The 17733-nt window shown below is 48.9% G+C and overlaps 1 protein-coding gene across 1 annotated transcript; it reads left to right on the top strand.

Moving 5' to 3' along the window:
- Nucleotides 1-2820: 2820 nt before the first annotated feature.
- LOC307202119 (uncharacterized protein) lies at nucleotides 2821-12974 on the top strand. Its single transcript, XM_079951805.1, has 6 exons — nucleotides 2821-2908; nucleotides 5521-6033; nucleotides 6232-6307; nucleotides 6560-6642; nucleotides 9012-9138; nucleotides 10563-12974. The coding sequence occupies exons 2-6, from the start codon at nucleotides 5560-5562 to the stop codon at nucleotides 12728-12730; spliced, it is 2928 nt and encodes a 975-aa protein (XP_079807931.1). The 5' UTR covers nucleotides 2821-2908; nucleotides 5521-5559; the 3' UTR covers nucleotides 12731-12974.
- Nucleotides 12975-17733: the final 4759 nt, after the last annotated feature.

Below are 17733 nucleotides of genomic sequence, written 5' to 3'. Positions count from 1 at the left end.
GGTGTTGCAGGAGTGGGGAGAGAGAGACATTCCTCCAAGGAAGGACGCCTAGCGGACGCCCAATGAAGCTGGACGCTGGATGATGCAGGACAGATTAGAAAAAGCCCTTCTTCACACCGTAGGGTTAAACTGCGGAACTCCCTCCTGCAGGAGGCCCTGAGGACCTCCAACCTGGATCGCTTTAAAAGAGGACGAAACCAACTTGGGCAGGAGGAGAGAGCTAGCGGGGGCTCCTGGCCGGGATGTTCTGCCTCCACAGCTGGAGAGAAGGCGGCTTCTGGAGGAAGGGCAGTTGCAGGAGACCACGGGACGGGAGAGGCCTCTCGGGCGCCGAGGAGCTGGAAGCTGCGAGCTCCGGCCGGCCGGCCTGCCTGCCGCGCAGCTGCTCCGCCCACTGAGCCGCGCTGCCCTTCCCCTCGGACTGAGCGAGAAAGCGGGCACCTCGGGGGGGGCCCGAGAAAGACCTCCCGCCCCTTGCAGGTCAGCGCCGCCGGGAGGGCGAGGGGGGTCCGCGGGGGGGGGGGGTCGGGGCGAGCTCCCCCTTCCCCCCCCCCGGGCGGCCGCTTCCCCCAGCATAGCCTCTTCCGCCCAAACGCATCGCCCAGACGCTACTTCCGACGGAAGCGACCTGCGGACTAGAGGGGGGGGGAAGTGCCACTCTAGTCCTCCGAAGCGTCTCTATGGCGAAGGCCGGCGGGCTGCGGGGAGGCGCTCGGGCGACGCTGGGCCGGCCCGGGGGCGGGGCTCCGAAGCGCGCCTGCGCGAAGCGCGCCTTGTCGGCCTCTGGCCTTTTTTTTTTTCCCTTGAGTGGGAGAGAAGGGGAGGGAGGGAGCGCGAAACGCGGAGCGGCCAGGAGGAATTCAGGCCCTTGATGGGCCGCGGAAGAAGCAGCCGAGGGAGCGGAGGGGCTTCTCGAGCAGGGGCGGGAGAGGAGTGGGGGGCCCGGAGGGGAGCGCGAGAGGCGGAGGGGCCCCCGAGCCAGGCTGCAGACTTGGGTGGCGCCTGCCGAGAGCCGATGGCAAAGCATTTCAAAAAGAGAGAAAGGTCTTCCAGATGAGTCTCCTGTCGCACAATCCTAGTCTTGGAAGGAAGCCCAAGGCTCACCTGGTCGAACCTGAATCCCTTGGTTTGGTTCCTGCCCTCCGGAGCCCTTGAGATACTTGAAGATGGCTCTCATCTCTCCTCTCGGTCCCCTCTGTCCCAGGCTAAACATCCCCAGCTCCTGCGACCCTTCCTCACCAGGCCTGGGTTCCAGACCCTGGATCATCTTGGCTGCTCTCCTCTGCACACCTTCCAGCTCGTCAGCATCCTTGAGCTTGATCTGGACACTAGACTTCTGGTGATGCAGCCTGAAAGAGCAGTAGCTTTTTTAATGCTGCTGCATCACACTGCCTAGAGCAGGGGTCAGCAGACTTTTCCAGCAGGGGGCCGGTCCACTGTCCCTCAGGCCCTGTGGGGGGCCAGACTATATTTTTTTTTGGGGGGGGGAATGAACAAATTCCTATGCCCCACAAATAACCCAGAGAGGCATTTTAAATAAAAGCACACATTCTACTCATGTAAAAACACACTGATTCCCAGAATGTCCATGGGCCAGATTTAGAAGGCGACTGGGCCGGATCCGGCCCACGGGCCTTAGTTTGCCTACCCATGGCCAAGAGAGTACCCCCAAATAAAGCACCTCTGAGTGTGTGCAGAGTGACTGAGGTTCCTCCTTGACTCCTGCTTTGGAGAGAAGATGCAGAGTGGGAAGAGAGGGTGAGCTTTTTGTAAAAAGAAGACAGCTGCATGCCTAGAGAGGATAGGAAATGAAGGCAGTGGGGTGGAACAAGGTCCTCCAGAGCAAAAGTCCCTCCTTCCGAGGCCCTGCCTCACCCTGTTCAAGTGCTGAATCAGTGATGCCTCCAGGGACCTGGGGAGTCTGTCTTCATCTGACCCAGTGCTGAAGGGGAGGGTGCAGGGGGCCTGTTCAGCTAATCCCTGGAGGGACCCCCTACAACCCCCAAATCAGGGAGCAGAGGTTCCTCCCTGTCTGCTGTTCCTTTGGATCCATGTACTGCTTGCCACTTTATGGAGGGGTCTTTGGGTTGGGAAGAAGAGGGCGTGCAAACAAACCCCCATTTAGATGTCACATTTATTAACAGAGCCAGGCAGAAGCATTTGGACATAAAATATACACGTAATATAAAAACGACAATCTGACCTCTGCAGTAAATCAAGAAAGACTGTTGGAAGATTGAGGGCGGGGGGGGGGGGGCGCCTCTGCATGCGGTGCACTGTGGAAACTATGGAACTCCTTCCCACAGGAGGCAGGGGTGGTCACCAACCGAGATGGCTTTCGAAAGGGGATGAGGCCAATTCATGCAGGAGACAGAAGTCTGCCTAGGCTCCTTTGTGCCCTTGCCAGCCCTGACAGCGGCGCCTGGATGTCTGCCCTCCGGCTGCAGAAGCTCCTGCCCTCTGCCCTAGTCCCACACCAGCCTCCCCCCACCTGACGCTGACCAGGAGCTTTGGACTACAACTCTCGCCTGCCCACTGCATTTTGGACCAGTTCCCCAGTCATCATAGAATCATAATATTATTGCATAGAATAAATAATTATTGTTATTATTTTCAATTACCCACCTAAAGTTCACAGGGCAGATGACAACAGAGAAGCACAATATTAAAGAACAGTTCAAAACAGCCTACAATCATGGGGAAATGGTGGAGAGAAGGGTGAATTGGGTGTGCTCGGCTAGCCAAGGGTTAAAAGAAATGGGTGCTGCCTTCCTAGAGAGGACAGGTATTAAAAAGGGGGGGGGTCAGGTCCTCCAGAGAAAAAGCCCCTCCCTCCCTCCCTCCCTCCCCAGTCTTTTCGTGCAAGTGGAGGGGGCTCTTGTCTCGGCTCTGCATCTTCCGGGCTCTGGTGAGTCTCCTTCTCTTCTCCGGGGGAGAAGGGGGGGGGGTCCCAAGGCTGCCGGGGAGGGGGCGGGGGGGGCACCCCCAAATCCAGTGCCGGATGAAACCTGGCGGAGGCCTCTCGGTAGTCGAAATCTCAAGGGCCCCCCCCCTCGCAGATTCTTTTGAAGTTTCTGCCTCGGGTTGATTGTCATTTTCTTTCCAGATCAAATCCATGTTCTTTCGATCCACTGTTGTGGGGCCCCTCAAAGGCGCGGGGCCCCTAGATAGACCGGCGCCTACTCCGGCCCCATCCCTCTCTGCCAAGCCTGGGAGGGGCCCGCTCGCAGGGGGGCAAGAAAAGGACAGATCTCAAAGAGGCTGAAGCCGGACACAAATACACGCCAAAGAGAAAAACAAAAGCCTGAGCTAAGGAATCAAGAAAGAGGGAGCTTCCCTCTGTCCTCGGCTGAGCTGGGGAAGCCCCTCCTGCAGGAGGAAGGCTGGGCCGCCGGCCTGGGTGGCTTTAAAGGAGGGAGAGGCCAAGGCGGGGGGGCGGGCGGTGCTCTATAAAAAAAACCCCAGGACAGCAGCTGGGAGCTCCACCTACGCTTCCTGCTCCCCTTTTTCTTGCCATTCTGCAGTAGCTGTTTTTTAGCCGCTTCCATGCCCACTGGGACATTCGGATATGGAGATAGGAGAGCAGACACTCTGCACATGCTCAGAGGCACAATGGAGGTGAATTGGGGGGGAGGACCACCCATGCGCTTCCTTTACATCCTCCTTCCATCAGGTTTTGGGAGAGAACAAAGCACATTCCAAACAGACATAAGCAAAGGTCTGTCTCTTCCTACAGCCTCCATTTTCTCTGGAGCCGTTTTCTCTCACTTCAGGAGAGTCAGAGAAAACAAAAGACTCGGTCACCACCCTGCCAAGATGGCGAATTTGCTATTCAGTAGCCTCCCATGGGATCTAAGGTCACTCCCTGGCTGCTAGAGAACAACAACCAGTTAATTATCAACTAGTTAAAGCTCAAGAGACCGCTCTTCTTGCTTGTCTGAAGTCAGTGGAATCTTCCAGTTAAACCCTTTCACCAATATATTATTATTATTATTTCTTCAATTTATATACCACCATTTATCAAAAGATCTCAGGGTGCTCTACAACATTAAAAAATCATGACAGAACATCAATGATAAAAACATAATAAGAACTTAGTAAAAAGCATACTGACAAATAGCCTAATAATAAAATAGTTGTCATCGTAAGAGTTCTGTCCCCCATACTTTTACAGGCCATAGATTATTTAATAGCCAAAGGTCTGGGTAAAGAGGAATGTTTTTGCCTGGCACCTGAAGATATGTAATGAGGGTGCCAGACAAGCCTCTCTGGGGAGAGCATTCCACAGTTGGGAGCCACCACAGAAAAGGCTTGTTCTCTTCCTGGCAGTACACAGACATTCCCATTTCAGTGTGAATTAAATCAGTTATGCTTAACATCACCATCCAAGGCAGGAGAGCCCTGCTAGAAAGGCAGCCCACGTGGTGGTGTGGAAAGCAGTGGCATAGTGGAGGGGGCCGTGGTCCCAGGTGCAGAATCTGGAGAGGGGGGAAACCAGGCCTTCCCCAACCAAGGAATTGGCATTAGGATGCCCTCTTGGCCCCAAGTGGAGCCCCAGAGGGAAGCAATTAAGGCTCCCAGCCTGCCTCTGGGTGTGTTCAAATGCACGTGGGGTGTGTGGCAAACTGGCTGTTTGACCTGGGTGAAATAAAACCTAGTTTTGCTCCTGTCTTGAAGAAAAAGCAGGTATGGCAATGCTATGAATAGAAAGCGAAGCAAGCCCATTATCTGGCTGCTGCTTTTTGAACCAGTTTCCAAGTTGTCTTCAAGAGCAGCTCCACCCAGAGGGCATTGCAATGATCCCTTAGCATAGGAGTATCCCAAGCATATATGGCTGGGGGGGGGTTAAGGTCTGTTGTTGTTGTTGTTGTTGTTGTTGTTGTTGTTGTTGTTAGCCTGCCTTTCACTCTAAGTTCCCAGGGCAGGTAACAACATTAAAACACAACATTAAAAACAGCTTTAAAAAAGCTTAACAATCACAGAAAGAAGGAGAGTCCTGCTCTGCTTGCTTTTAAATGCTGTGCTTTGGCTTCACCCACTTGGCCCTCAAGAAGTTGGGCAGATCAGGATCTGGCCCTCAGAATAAAGAAAGGGGGACCCCATCCCAGGAGTCTTTCTTGAGAAGGTTGGAGGTTCCAAGTGCTAGAAAATGAGACGCAAGCAGGAAAAAAACATGCCCTGAAGTCAGAGTGGGAGGAAGAGCAACTCTTGAAAATCCCTTGGTTAGCACCCCCACAAATGACTTACTCATCACTCATAGTTCTGACTTCCTTCCTTGACTGAAAACATTGCAAGGTAGAAGCAATCAGGCCGTTTCAACTCACAGAAATCCCTTCTATTGCCTGCATATTTTTTATGGTCATTTTCCTTCCTTTCTTTATTAAAGAAAGCTCAGAGCCTGGACTGTGGTGCAATCCAGTCCTGGTTCCTAGCAAAACTCATCCATGCTTGCTCAGGAAACCTTTCTCTTCTCCTAACTGTGTGACAATTTTATAATGGAACATTATATTTGCTTTTTAGAAGTTGCTGGCAGCTCTAATTCAGACTGTCAGACAGAACATGACGAAAGGAAAAACAGATTCCTTGAGATCTCTGGAGGATTTCCTGGGAGCAGAGCTGGATAAGCAAAATTCAGCTGGTCCTGAAGCAGGAGGAACCCATGCCATTGGCACTGGGAGAAGTGGGGGATTCTGGGAAAACTCTGTGCAGCAGGTCCTGAGAGAAGAGGACACCCTCTGCTCAGATGTGCAGAGCCAGCAGTTCAGGCAGTTCTGCTACCAGGAGACTGAAGGACCACGAGAGGTTTGCAGCTGGTTCTACCACCTTGACCATCAATGGCTGGAGCCAGAAAGGCACACGAAAGCTGAGATGCTGGACCTGGTGATCTTGGAGCAGTTCCTGGCTGTCCTTCCAGCGGAGATGGAGAGCTGGGTGAGGGAATGCGGAGCGGAGACCAGTTCCCAGGCAGTGGCCCTGGCCGAAGGTTTCCTCCTGAGTCAGGCGGAGGAGAGGAAGCAGGTGGAGAAGATGCAGGTGAGAGAGACTTTCCTCTGGATGCTCCCAAGGGGCTCCAGACAGGAGGGAGAGTCTCCTAAAATCATCTACTAATGGCCCATCCTTTTTTGGAAAGCGTCCAAGGAAGAATATATGATACCCCCAGATTTTATCTCTGCCATTCGCTTTCTGATCTTTCTCCCCATTCTCTGTTTGGAATCCCTGTTTTTCTTTCAGGGAAAGGATCTGTTTGCAGAAATGGGCCCTGATTTGGCAGAGATGACTCCGTTGGACACCAGAGAGAGGCTGCTGGGTAAGGAGGAAGGAGTTTCTTCTCCATTTGGTCACATGCTGTGGATTTAGAAACTAATCTGTAAATTCTTTTCATATTTTGGGGGAAGACACTTGGAGGTCAGATGTTTCTTTGCACAATGAAAATATGAGATGGGTACAAACATCAGCAGGGGATAATTTCTCTAAGGCCTATCTGTAGCTAGATAAGCACTGCTTCACACCTGAGAGCATCATGCACTCATGGATTCTGACTTAACTTTGTCTCTTGCAGGTGACAAAATGATGCTGGCAAGACCTCCTCATCTATCCTTTCATGATGGTGGAGGGGAATCAGTGGCTGTGGAACCAGATCAGGTAGGGGAAGGAGGCTGAGGGGTGGGGTAGCCAGGGTGTCTCTGGTTCCAAACAAGTGTCTCTCCTCTAGGCTTGTGTCAACAAAGTTGTATTACTGGGAAATGAGGGAGGAAGTGATCATGTCCTTCTGGATTTCATGATTCAGAGGCAACTGAAAATGGAGTATATTCAGACATGCACTCTGGCCAATTTCAAAAGCTTAAGGAGCTTCTGGGTGAGATCCCATGGTCACAAATAGTCAAAGAAAAGGGTTTCCCAGGTTGCTGGGAGTTTCTTAAATGTGAGGTGTTGAAGGCACAAATACAGACAAGTCCAACAAAAAAAGGGGGGGAGGCATCTAGATAAATTGGTGTGGTTACATAAGGAGCTTACAGGTGAGCTGAAAAGTAAGAAGGGCACAAAAGCGGAGTAGACAAGAGGAGGCAACAGTTGTGGGGAGAAGGTCTGGTGGGCCAAAGCTCAGAATGAAGCTCAGGTTTGCAAGAGAGGTTCAAAATAATTTTTAAAAGTTTTATTTGGCTATGTTTGAAGCAAGGGGAAGAAAAAAATAGTAGTTCCCATGCATAGAGAATACAGAGAAATGCTTTTGGATGACAGACAAAAGGCAGAACTGCAGCAAAATCAGCTAATGCTATTCTAGGCTGTGTTAACAAAAGTTTAGTGTCCAGATCATGAGAAGTAATAGTCCCACTCTCTTCTGCCTTGGTCAGACCACACCTGGAAGACTGTGTGCAGTTTGGGGCACCAAAGTTTAAGAGAGATGTTGACAAGCTGGAATGTGTGCAGAGGAGGGCGACCAAGATGATCAGGGGCCTGGAAACCAAGCCAGATGAGGAATGGTTGAAGGAGCTGGGTATGTTTAGCCTGGAGAAGAGGAGACTGGGAGGAGATAACATAGTAAAAATGGATTCTACAAAGGAGATTCCAACTAAACATCAGGAGGAAGTTTCTGACATTAAGATGTTTGACAGTTGAACTGACCCCCTTGGAAGGTTGTGAACTCTCCTTCATTGCAGCTCTTTAAGCAGAGGTTGGATGGTCCTTTGTCAGGGACACTTTAGTTGAGATTCCTGCATTGCAGGATTTGGATTTGGATTATCTGACTCTCAGGGTCTCTTCCAATTCTTCCAGTTCAAGAATTCTATTATTTTATCAGTCATTTCTTCAGTGTCAGGGGCTCAGGAGCAGAGGCACAGGGAAGAGAGGAGATGGAGAGCGAAGGGGAAGAATCCGAGGGGAGCGTAGGAGAAGAGGACAGTGGACCGAGGGATTCCATGAGCCTCTCCAGCGAATCGGAAGATTCACAGAAGGGGGCGCCAGTGGCCAGGGGTAGGGGGTTCCCAAGGGGAATGCCCCAGGAGCAAGGGGGCAGCAGGGACTCCCAGAGCAGTAGCTGGAAATCAGGACCAGCTTCCCCACCAGAGCAGAGTGGGGGGGAAGAGTCCCAAGGATCGGGGCCAGTGCATTCCCCACCAGGGAGAGAAGATAAGGCAGGGCTGACCACGCCTCCATCAGAAAGTCGGACAACGGAGGAGAGGTCAGATCCGGCTAGTGTCCCGGAAGAGGGAAGCAGTGACCGAAGTAGTGTAACGGTTAGGAGAAAGGTCACTGGGCTGGCGCGAGAGGCAAGTTCAAATGTACAGGAGCGCGGGACAGCAGAGAATGAGGATTGGGAACCGGGTCCTAAAGCCCGCCGGAGGGAGGGGGAGGAGCTAAGCGACTCAGCGTCGGAAGAGTCCAGAAAGGGCAATGCCCCAGCGGGCAGGAGGACCCAGAGGAGGAGAGAGCAGCGTAAAAGGTGGAGCAGGGCTAGGATCTTAAACTGGTGTCATAGGGGAGGGGACTCAGATGGGACTTCGCTGATCTAGGGTTTAAGACGTAGGGCTGCACGCTGTAGCTTTGAAATGGAAACTGAACTTCAATAAAGACTTTTGTACATTACTACAGCCTAGCGTTGGTCCTCTGTGAGCTGGGACCTAGAGGCAGCTCTGACATTCAGTGATCATGATTAACCTAACCAGCCCCATCAGCTGCACAATAGGGCTTTCTCCCACTGTTTCTACCCCCTGAAAGTCTCCCCTAACCTCATCCCCAATAGCAGACAGAGAGAGAAGGGAATGGACTCTTCCATCTGGCAAATGGAAAGCTTGAGCAGACAATATTGGAGTTCCATCCATTTGCACAAAGATTGATAACTAGCATTAAAATACACAATAAAAGAATTCCATTAAGATGTTAAGATAAGTATCCATAATTAAAATGCAAACAATCCCATTAAACAATCCCATGAAAACAACAGGCAGAAAACAACAGCACAATGTGTAGTACTTCATTTTATACTGTCTAAGAGGAGGACCTTTTCCTTTCAGGGTTCATTGTGCTTTGAAGATGTCGCTATTCATTTCACAGACGAGGAGTGGGCGTTGCTGGATCCTGACCAGAGAGCTCTGCATCAGGAAGTCATGGAGGAGAATCGTGGGATCATGGCCTCTCTCGGTAAGGTTCCCTGTTGGATCATAATAATAATAATTTATTATTTATACCCTGCCCATCTGGCTGGGTTTCCCCAGCCACTCTGGGCAGCTTCCAACAAAACACTAAAATACAATAACCTATTCCAACATTAAAAGCTTCCCTAAACAGGGCTGCCTTAGGTGTCTTCTAAAAGTTTGGTAGTTATTTTTCTCCTTGACATCTGGTGGGAGTGCGTTCCACAGGGCGGATGCCACTACCGAGAAGGCCCTCTGCCTGGTTCCCTGTAACTTGGCTTCTCACAGCAAGGGAACCACCAGAAGGCCCTCGGCACTGGACCTCAGTGTCCGGGCAGAATGAAAGGGGTGGAGACGCTCCCTCAGGTGTACTGGGCCGAGGCCATTTAGGGCTTTAAAGGTCAACACCAACACTTTGAATTGTGCTCAGAAATGGGCTGGGAGCCAATGTAGGTCTTTCAAGACCGGTGTTATATGGTCTCGGCGGCCACTCCCAGTCACTAGTCTAGCTGCCACATTCTGGATTAGTTGTAGTTTCTGGGTCACCTTCAAAGGCAGCCCCACATAGAGCACATTGCAGTAGTCCAAACGAGAGATAACTAGAGCATGCACCACTCTGGTGAGACAGTCCGTGGGCAGGTAGGGTCTCAGCCTGCGTACCAGATGGAGCTGATAAACAGCTGCCCTGGATACAGAATTGACCTGCGCCTCCATGGACAGCTGTGAGTCCAGAATGACTCCCAGGCTGTGCACCTGGTCCTTCAGGGGCACAGTTACCCCATTCAGGACCAGGGAGTCCTCTACACCCACCCACCTTCTGTCCCCCAGAAACAGTACTTCTGTCTTGTCAGAATTCAACCTCAATCTGTTAGCTGCCATCCATCCTGTTTTGAAATTCCATATGTAATGAACTCCCAAGATTTTGATTAACTGCACCACCTACAGCATCTAAAGTCTTATACCCCCACAAGCCACCTTGAATGGAAGGATTATTGACTGTTTTGTCTATGAAGATTCTTTGTTATGCCTTTCTTAAGAATGATCTGGCTGTCCTGAACTGCCCTGGCCCTTTTAAATGTTGACTTCAGAGTGGTTAGGGAAGTTGAGGGAGCTTCTGTCAGGCATTGTGCTTGTCCTTCTGCTGTGGTCAATTTTTCGTCGACCAAATAGACTACTGACCTTGGAGATGGAGGGGATTCCATGACTGGGCCAAACAAAATCCATTCCAGAGGAAAGCCAGGCTCTTCAAATCTCAGGTTCCCATAAATACATCCATGAATGCACATCAACAAAGGATATGAATCCTGTAGTAGGATCTCCCATGTAAGATCTTTTAGTTCTTCCTCTGTCACAAGCATTAATCAACAATGTTCAATAATTTGGAGCTACATTTCTTCCCGATGCTCTAATCTGTTTCTCTTTTCATTGCAGGTGGTGATGAATTGGAAATGAAGAACAAGGGAGACCACAACAAAATCCGCAGAGTGGAGAAACCACAGAAATATTTGGAGTGTGGTGAGAGCTTCAATCAGAGCAGCAATCTCACTTCTTATCAAGGAATTCACACAAAGAAGAAACCTTATCAGTGCTTGGAATGTGGGAAGAGCTTCAATCAAAAGGGCAATCTCACTTCCCATCAGAGAATTCATGCAACGGAGAAACCCTATCAATGCTTAGAATGTGGAAAGAGCTTCAATCAAAAAGGCAATCTCACATCCCATCAAAGAATCCATACAGGGGAGAAACCCTATCAATGCTTGGAATGTGGAAACAGCTTCCGTCAGAGAACTGATCTCACTTCCCATCAAAGAATTCATACAGGGGAGAAACCCTATCAATGCTTAGAATGTGGGAAGAGCTTCAGGCACAGGGTTAATCTCACTTCCCATCAAAGAATTCATACAAGGGAGAAACCATATCAATGCTTGGAATGTGGGAAGAGCTTCAGTCAAAAGGGCAGTCTCAATCTCCATAAAAAAACTCATACAGGCGAGAAACTGCATCAGTGCTTGGAATGTGGAAAGAGCTTCATTCGGAAGGAAACACTCACTTTCCATCAAAGAATTCATACAGGGGAGAAACCATATCAGTGTACGGAATGTGGAAAGAGATTCAGTCAGAGTAGTCTTCTGACTTCTCATCGAAGGGTTCATACTGGGGAGAAACCTTATAAATGCTTAGAATGTGGAAAGAGATTCAGTCAAAAAGTCAATCTCACTTCCCATCATAGAATTCATACAGGGGAGAAACCGTATCAGTGTACGGAATGTGGAAAGAGCTTTAGTCAGAGTGGTCTTCTGACTTCCCATCAAAGAATTCATACAGGGGAGAAGCCCTATCAATGCTTGGAATGTGGAAAGGGCTTCAGTCAGAAAGGAAATCTCACTTTCCATCAAAGAATCCATACAGGGGAGAAACCATACCAATGCTTGGAATGTGGAAAGAGTTTCAGTCAGAGTGGCCTTCTTGATTCCCATCAAAGAAGTCATACAGGGGAGAAACCCTATCAGTGCTTGGAATGTGGAAAGAGCTTCAGTCAGAAAGGAAATCTCACTTTCCATCAAAGAATTCATACAGAGGAGAAACTCCACCAATGCTTGGAATGTGGGAAGAGCTTCATTCGGAAGGAAAATCTCACTTCCCATCAAAGAATTCATACAGGGGAGAAACCATATCAGTGCCTGGAATGTGGGAAAAGCTTCACACAGAAGGTCAATCTTACCTTCCATGAAATAATTCATACAGGGGAGAAACCATATCAGTGTTTAGAATGTGGGAAGAGTTTCAGTCAGAGGAACAGTCTTATTTATCATCAAAGAGTTCATGGCGGCGGAAAACTCTATCAGTGCTTGAAATGTGGGAAGAGCTTCAGTCAGAGGAACAGTCTCACTTCCCATCAAAGAGTTCATACAGGAGAAAAACCCTACCAATGCTTAGAATGTGGGAAGAGCTTCAGTCACAGCGCCACTCTCACGTCACATCACAGAATTCATACAGGGGAGAAACCATATCAGTGTACGGAATGTGGGAAGAGCTTCACTCAGAGGGGCCATCTCACTTTCCATCAAAGAATTCATACAGGGGAGAAACCATATCAGTGTACGGAATGCGGGAAGAGCTATAGGGACAGCCGCGCTCTTACTTCCCATCACAGAATTCATACAGGGGAGAAACCATATCCGTGCTTGGAATGTGGAAAGAGCTTTAACGAGAGTGCCATTCTCATCTCTCATCAAACAATTCATACAGGAGAAAAAGCATTTCAGTGCTTTGAATGTGGAAAGAACTTCAGTAAGAAGAGTAATCTTACTACTCATCAAAGAATTCATACAGGGGAGAAACCATATCAGTGCTTGGAATGTGGAAAGAGCTTCAGTCAGAATGGATCTCTCACTTCCCATCAAAGAATTCATAAAGGGGAGAAACCATATCGGTGCTTGGAATGTGGAAAGAGCTTCAGTCAAAAGGGAAGTCTCACTTCACATCAAAGAATTCACACAAGAGAGAAACCATATCTGTGCTTGGAATTTGGAAAGGACTTCAGACAGAGTTCCCATTTCAATTCCCATCAAAGCACTGACAGTGGGGAGAAACCATAGAGTCATGGAATCATAGTGTTGGAATGGACCTATGACAGATGGCCATCCAACCTCTGCTTTAAATGTCTTTAGCAGTTCATACTGCTGTCAAACAACTCTTATCATCAGAAAGTTATTCCTGACGTTTTGTCAAAATCTCCCAAAATCTTGTTTCTTAAAACTTGTAGCCACTGGTTTGAGTTCTACCTGTTGCAGCTGCAAACAAACAAATAAACAGTGGTCTCTGGCCACTATTCTCCATTCATTGTGAGGTGGAATTAATGTTAGAACCATTCTTAGTGAAGCCAATTGTCACATATGCAAGAATAAAACCTGACCACAAGACTGGCAAGAACCAGTTGAAGAGGAACCTCGTGGTGAATTGCCCAGTGAAAAGCACTAAGGAGGGTTCTGACACATACAGCGTAATCTGATTATCATGGACTGTGGTTAAATAAGGGCTGGGGAAGGGTTGTTTTGCCAGAAGGTGCTTGGGTGGAGGATGAATAGCTAATAAGACATCCATTTGCTAATAATAATAATAATAATAATAATAATAATAATAATAATTTATTTATACCCCGCCCATCTGACTGGGTTTCCCCAGCCACTCTGAGCGGCTTCCAACAGAACACTAAAATACAATAACCTATTAAACATTAAAAGCCCCAGTGGAAATGCTCTCGCATTTTTGAATAAAGTCTGGCTGATGGAGAATCTGGTGTGAGCTTCTCTACTTGAACCTCCCAAGGGGAATCTCCCCCCCCCCCCATGGAAAAATGCCCCATTGTTCCTTAGAACATGAGAAGAGTTCTGCAGCTGGATCAGGCCAAAGGCCCACCTAGTGTGTCATCCTGTCTTTGGATCCAGATGCCCATTGAGGAAGCCCAGAAACACACCTGAGAGCAACAACACTCCCCCTGCTACCTGTGATTCCAGGCAACAGATATAATAATTAACTTTAATGTAAACATTTTAATTGCTTGGTTAATTAATTAGTTAATTATACTTACTGTTTTGTACCCTACCCATATGACTGGGTTACCCTAGTTACTCTGGGCAGCTTCCAACATAATATATACAAACACAACAACAGAACACAACAGAACATCACACATGAAAAGTGTCCCGATACAGGATTGCCTTCAGATGTCTACAAAAGATGGTATACGGTAATTATTTATCTCTTTGGCATCTGATAGGAGGATGTTCCACAGGATGGGCATGGCTAGCAAGAAGGCCTCTGGTTCCCTGTAACCTCATGTCTGGCAATGAGGGACAGCGGTGAGTCCAAAATGACTCCCAGGCCACACAGACACCTGGTCCTTCAAGGGCACTGTTACCCCCTTCAGGACCAGGGAGCCCCCACACTCAGGCGTCCCATTTCCAAGAAACAGTACTTATGTCTTGTTGGGATTCAACCTTAATCTCTTGACCACTAACCATCCTCCAGACAATCACACAGGACATTGCTGCCTTCTCTAGTTCTCATTTAAGTGAGAGGTAGAGCCGGGTATCATCTACATACTGGTGAGCACCCAGTTCAATTCCCCTGGTGATCTCTTCCAGTGGCTTCATATACTGTAGATGTTAAAAAGTGTCAGGGAGAGGACAGAGTCCTGAGGCACCCCACAAGTGAGTGCCCAGGGGTCCAAACACTCATCCTCCCACACCACTTTCTGGACAGTTCAGGAGGAAGGAGCAGAGCCACTGCATAACAGTGCCCCCAACTCCCAACCCCCTTAAGTGGTCCCAAAGGATACAATGGTTGATGGTATCAAAAGCCACCGGGAGATCCAGCAGAACCAGGAAACTGCTTTCACCTTTGTCCCTAGCCTGTTTGAGAACATTGACGACTGCAACCAAAGCAGTTTCTGTTCCATGATGTGGCCTGAATCCCAACTGGAGGGGATCAAAATGGTCCACGTCCTCCAGACATGTCTGGAGTTGTTCAGCAATCACCTGCTCAATCACCTTGCCTAGGTATGGAAGACTTGAGATTGGGTGATAGTTGGCCATAATGGCCAGGTCCAAATATATATTTTTAAGACACTTCTTTAAGTGAGTCCATGAAGACCTTCCTCACAGAGGGAAGCATTCGCCACCACACAGAGCCCATTGCCCAGCCCTGTCTAGCTTCCTTTCATGAGCCGGAATGGGTAAGGATCAAGGAGATTGGTCAGTTTCACTCATCCAAGCAGTCTGTCCACATCCTTGGATATAACAGGTTGAAACTGATCCCATACAACCTGACTAGACAGAGCTCTGGCACTTTCTCACCCCAGCCCTGCTGCCATGGTGGAGTCTCCCTCTTTCCAAATTTGAGCACTTCTATCTGGAAAAAGCTTTGCAAAGTCATTGCAGGAGATCTTGGAGTCCTTACCCTGATAGCAAAGGTGTGTATCAACTTGTAAAGGCATTGGAGATTTGCCAAAGACCACCCAAAAGCATCATACATTTGTGGTCTACAACAGAAGTTTGACAGTATGACTTGTCTCCTGTCTGTCAAGATACCTGATAATAGCTTCAAACGGGGGGTCATAGGTATCCCCCCAGAAACCCAACATTGTCTGATTCACTCCCAACCTGTGCCCATTTTTTTTTTTTTTGTCCTTTTGTGCAGCAAAAGCCCCATGTTTGGCAGTGCTACCCAAAAGGCACAGTAACTGATAGGTCAAGGAAGGGGCAAAGCGCAGTGCAAGTCACTCTTACTTTTTGTCCCTCTCCTGAAGGCCTTTGGGGCGCAGGGTTGCCACCTTCCGTGCATCAGGAGGTTTGCCTTGCGCAAAGTGAGGGGGCGAAGTGCTGAGAGCTGCTAGGCCATACAGTGAAATGGGGGAGCAGCTGAGGCACACAGCTCCCCACTGTGGGGAAAAGGTTCCTGCACCCTTTCCCTAGAAAAAAAGCACTGGTCCTAGAACAGATAATTTGGCAGTCAGTCTGTGAGCACTTGGAAAAAGATGCAGTGATTAATAAGAGCCTGCATGGGTTTCTTAAAAACAAGCCATGCCAGAAGGATCTCATTTCTTTTTCTGGAAGGAATTACTAGCTTGGAGTGGGAATGCTGTGGACACAGTGTATCTTGATTCCTGTAAGACTTTTGACCAAGTCCCTCATGATATTCTTGCAAGGAAGCTGGTAAATTTGATTTGAATGAGGTAACCATTAGGTGGATTTGCAGCTGGTTGACTCACCAAGCCCAGAGAGTACTCCTCAATGGTTCCTCGTCATCCTGGGGAAAAGTAACAAGTGGGGTGCTGCAGGGTTCTCTTCTGGGCCCATTGCTCAATAACTTTATAAAGTACTTGGATGAAGGAATTGAGGGGATGCTCATCAAATTTGCAGATGACTGCAAATGGCACAGAAGACTGAATCAGGATTCAAGATGACCTTAACAGGTTGGAGAACTGGGTGCAAGCTAACAAAATGAATTTCAATAGGAAAAATGTCAGGTTCTGCACTTAGGCAGGAAGAACCAGATGCACAAAAAAGGATGGGGGACACCTGGCTTAAAGGTAAAGGTATAGGTCCAGTCGTGGACGACTCTGGGGTTGCGGAGCTCATCTCACTTTAGTGGCCGAAGGAGCCTGCATACACTAGCAGGTAAAATATAGTAGTTAAAGTGATACAGTACATACTTGCAGATACATGGATACAATGTAAAGATATAAGCACTTTGGACACAGTATAAAGTAAAAGATACAGGAATGTAATAAAAGATACAGGAATACAGTGATACAGTATAAGAACACAGATACAATGATACGAAATGATACAATGGAAACAAGAGGACCTAGAGACTTTATAAATCATATAACGGTCATTTAAATTTCTTATAACAATGACATCGCCCATTCAATGCAATTCTACTTATCAGCACGTGCCTGAGGTTTCTGCCGGGACTCTTCGGGCGCTGAGTGTCGGGCGCGCCCGCGAGGGGAGCCGCGGTTGGGTGGGCTGGCTGCCTCCCTGCCATCTTCTGGCCCGGGGAGGAGGGGGGGGGAGGATGTGTGTGGATGCAGGTGCGCTCTGCGTGCGCTCAGAAGTACACGCGTTGTGGAGAGCCTGGGGAATATTAGCTCAGGAGACTCGTGGCCCCACGCCCCCCCGGTCGGACTGTGTGGCGGGGCTTGGAGCGATGAAGAAGCCCACAACCTGCCCCCGTCGCCGCCGCCTCCTCCTCTCGGGGGCTCCCTGGGTGCCTGCACTTCGCGTCTCCTCTTTTGGAGAGCGCCAGCTCCCGCTTCGCGCATGCACTCGGCAGTGGCAACGTGGGGCGGGTCGGTGCCGCTCCGCCTGCCTGTCTCTCTCCTGGCCGCCACTCCCTTGGGGGGGCGGCGAGGTATTGAGGTCTGTCTGGGGCAGTCTTTTAATTTCGTGACTGCTGTCACCATCTGCCGTGATCATGGAGCCCAAGAAGGTAAAATCTGTCACTGCCTCCATTTCTTCCCCTTCTGTTTGCCAAGAGGTGATGGGACCAGTGGCCATGATTTTAATTATTATTTTTTTATGTTGAGCTTCAGACCATATTTTGCCAAGGGTTGCCAAGGTTTAAAAGGAGATGAGCTGGATTCCTGGAGAGGACCAGACGTTCAGCTTCCAAAAGAACATTCGAAAACCAGAATACTCACTTCCAGTTTTTGGTTGTTTGGGAGCCAAAATGTACGATTCCCAAGGTGTTCGGGAGCCGAGGTGTGACTGTACTAAAAAACAGACTGGGCTGAGTGATATCTGGTTTTCAGCATTGTGATGTATCAGCAGCTAAACCTCATGGTATTCCAATATATGAGAATGTCTGAAACTGGACCCCGGAACTGGTCTGTGACCGTAATAATAAAATTCTGATTCTGAAGCTGGAGATCAGGCGTGGAGCTGAGAGAATGGAGCTGCCAACAATCGGGGTTTGACTGTAGTAATAATTTTATCTTTTACAGTTCCAATTTCAGTTTTGCAATTTTTGCAATTATTATGAGGTGCTTTGTAGCACAAACCCTGTTTTCGAAACATTTGGCAGCACAGCAAAA

This window comes from Podarcis cretensis, assembly GCF_951804945.1.
Source record: "Podarcis cretensis genome assembly, chromosome: 13".
NCBI lineage: Eukaryota > Metazoa > Chordata > Lepidosauria > Squamata > Lacertidae > Podarcis > Podarcis cretensis.
This window is presented reverse-complemented; position numbering and strand designations above follow the sequence as displayed.